Consider the following 2,252-nt stretch of genomic DNA (forward strand, 5'->3'; position numbering starts at 1 on the left):
AGCCTGGGGCTCCAGACCCCTCCCCAGCTTTGTGGCTCTCCTCTGGACACGCTCCAGCAAGGCAATGTCTTTCTTGGAGTGAGGGGCCCAAAACTGACCCCAGCATTCAAGGTGCAGCCTCACCAGTGCTGAGTACAGGGGCACGATCACTTCCCTACTCCTGCTGGCCACACCATTCCTGATACAAGCCAGGAATTTCATCAGGATAAGGAGTATTATGCGATTGCTTTAGCTGTAGTTTGACATTAGGTTTATCTGCAGCCAGGCTCAGAGAAAACCATTCTTGGCTGAAATTGTCCCAGGACAGATTCTGCTCGTTAAGGGATGCCGACCAAAACATCAGGAGGATACATAGGCTGCTTGCGGGAAGCGAAACTCAGCTGTCTTTAGATACCTAGCTCATCCTTGAACGGCTAACTCTCACTTGCCCGAGTGTATTTTATAGTCAGTAAAGAGAAGACACCACCTCCATGTGTACACATCACTTTACTCCAGCTGCCTTAGATGATGAATTTGGTATTGGATGACTTGCTTCCAGAAGCAGCTATTCATCTCCATTAACCCTCATGTGAGGTTAGACACCCAGGTTTGACTTACATGTCTCAATCAGTTGAGATAAAGCTCTCATTTGTTACTAATGTAAACAGGTAGAAGCAATATGATGAGCTTTTAAAAACAAATCAAAAGCACTTTAAATGTGTAAAACAATATTCCAAGAAATGACAACAGTAGTGTAGGTTTTGTTGGTTGTTTGATTTTTAATAATTGCTCTTATTTCCAAATGAACCTTAGCGTCAAAGTACTTTGGTGGACCGGTGTGAAGGTCCTGCGTGTTTCCGCCTGTTAAGTGTCATAACCTCCCCCGCTCCAGTTTGCAACCTTTCCCTGCAGCCTCACGGACAAGGTAAATGAGGACATGCTTTGTACTGCAGAACATTGACAAAACATCTTCACTCTCCAATGCCTTCTTACCTCTATTTGCAGGAAGACAGTGCCTGGTGGTAGATTTTCTGGCACGCAGACGGTGTAGGAAGCATTAGTAAAAACAGGGCTGTTGTCATCAATATCCAGCACCTTGATGGCTAAAGCTAGTGTTGAACGGCGAGGGTCCGCGGCTCCGTCTGTTGCTTCCACAATGAGTTCGTAGTAGTCCCTTACCTCTCTGTTCAGCTTGACTGCTGTGTAAATGCTGCCGTTTGATGTGATTCGGAAAAGATTGTTGAAGTTTGCCAAACTGTAATGAACTTGACCGTTAACACCAGCATCTGGGTCCGTAGCCTAAAGAAACAGAAAGAAGAACCATGTTTTAATGCACATTTTTAACACCTACAAGGGACGTGCCTACACGGGATTAGCAAGGGAAGCTTTGGGTAACATTCAACAGGGCACTAACTCTTACATGGCTACTCAACATTTCTTGTTTACGGCAGCTTGCCTCTCTCTGGTATTTTGCTGAAGATGAAATATCCCACAAAGAAACAAATCTCTTAATTTGCAGCGACAGAAGGGAGGTTTACTGGATCCCAACTGGACTTCAGGAGAAAACACACATGAAATCGCTCAGCCTTGGATAACTGTGCACATGGGCAAAGACAAACTAGGTGCTTTTCAAGTCAAGCCCTCAGATACTTCTGATGCTGAAGTATCTTTGGGGTTAGGTGGCGTCTGAGGGCAATTTTTATTTTACACTGTCTGATGTAGGTGTTTCATTATGGAGTACATACTTAGATGAATCACAGAATGGCAACGGTTGGAAGGGACCTCAGGAGATCATCTAGTCCAACCCTCCTGCTAAAGCAGGCTCACCTACAGCATGTTACACTGGACTCAGTCACCCTCGAAGTCAAGAAGTTTTTCCTCATATTCAGCTGAAACCTCTTCTGTTTCAGTTTGTGCCCATTGCCTCTTGTCCTGGCGCTGGGCACCACTGAGAAGAGTCTGGCTCCGTCCTCGTGACCCCCACCCTTAAGATATTTGTATGTAGTCCACAGATAGCTAGAATGGAGACATTAGAAATTTTCATTTCACTTAGCGTGTTTGTCACATTTAGGGATACCTTAATGGCTGCTCTCTGAAGACCTACCTAACTTTCTACAGTTTGTTTATCACGTTCTTCAAAACCAAATGTCATCACATTTCATCCTTATTCTTCTGCGCTCAGAAGAGGCAGATGATCGCAACAGAAAACTGTTCAGGCTTTGTTCGGTTGGTATCTTTGTTCTCACTTAAGTAAGTCTCAATTTTCAGTATCA

General features: G+C 44.6%; 1 protein-coding gene across 1 annotated transcript in view; it reads right to left on the reverse strand.

Moving 5' to 3' along the window:
* Positions 1-2,252, reverse strand: part of PCDH15 (protocadherin related 15) — a 326,536-nt gene that overhangs the window by 98,685 nt on the left and 225,599 nt on the right. The window contains exon 18 of the mRNA XM_009637544.2: positions 973-1,278. Within this exon, the coding sequence (XP_009635839.1) occupies positions 973-1,278 (306 nt within the window). The remainder of the gene's footprint in view (positions 1-972; positions 1,279-2,252) is intronic.

This window comes from Egretta garzetta, unplaced genomic scaffold (genome assembly GCF_000687185.1).
Source record: "Egretta garzetta isolate BGI_Z169 unplaced genomic scaffold, ASM68718v1 scaffold234, whole genome shotgun sequence".
NCBI classification, from domain to species: domain Eukaryota; kingdom Metazoa; phylum Chordata; class Aves; order Pelecaniformes; family Ardeidae; genus Egretta; species Egretta garzetta.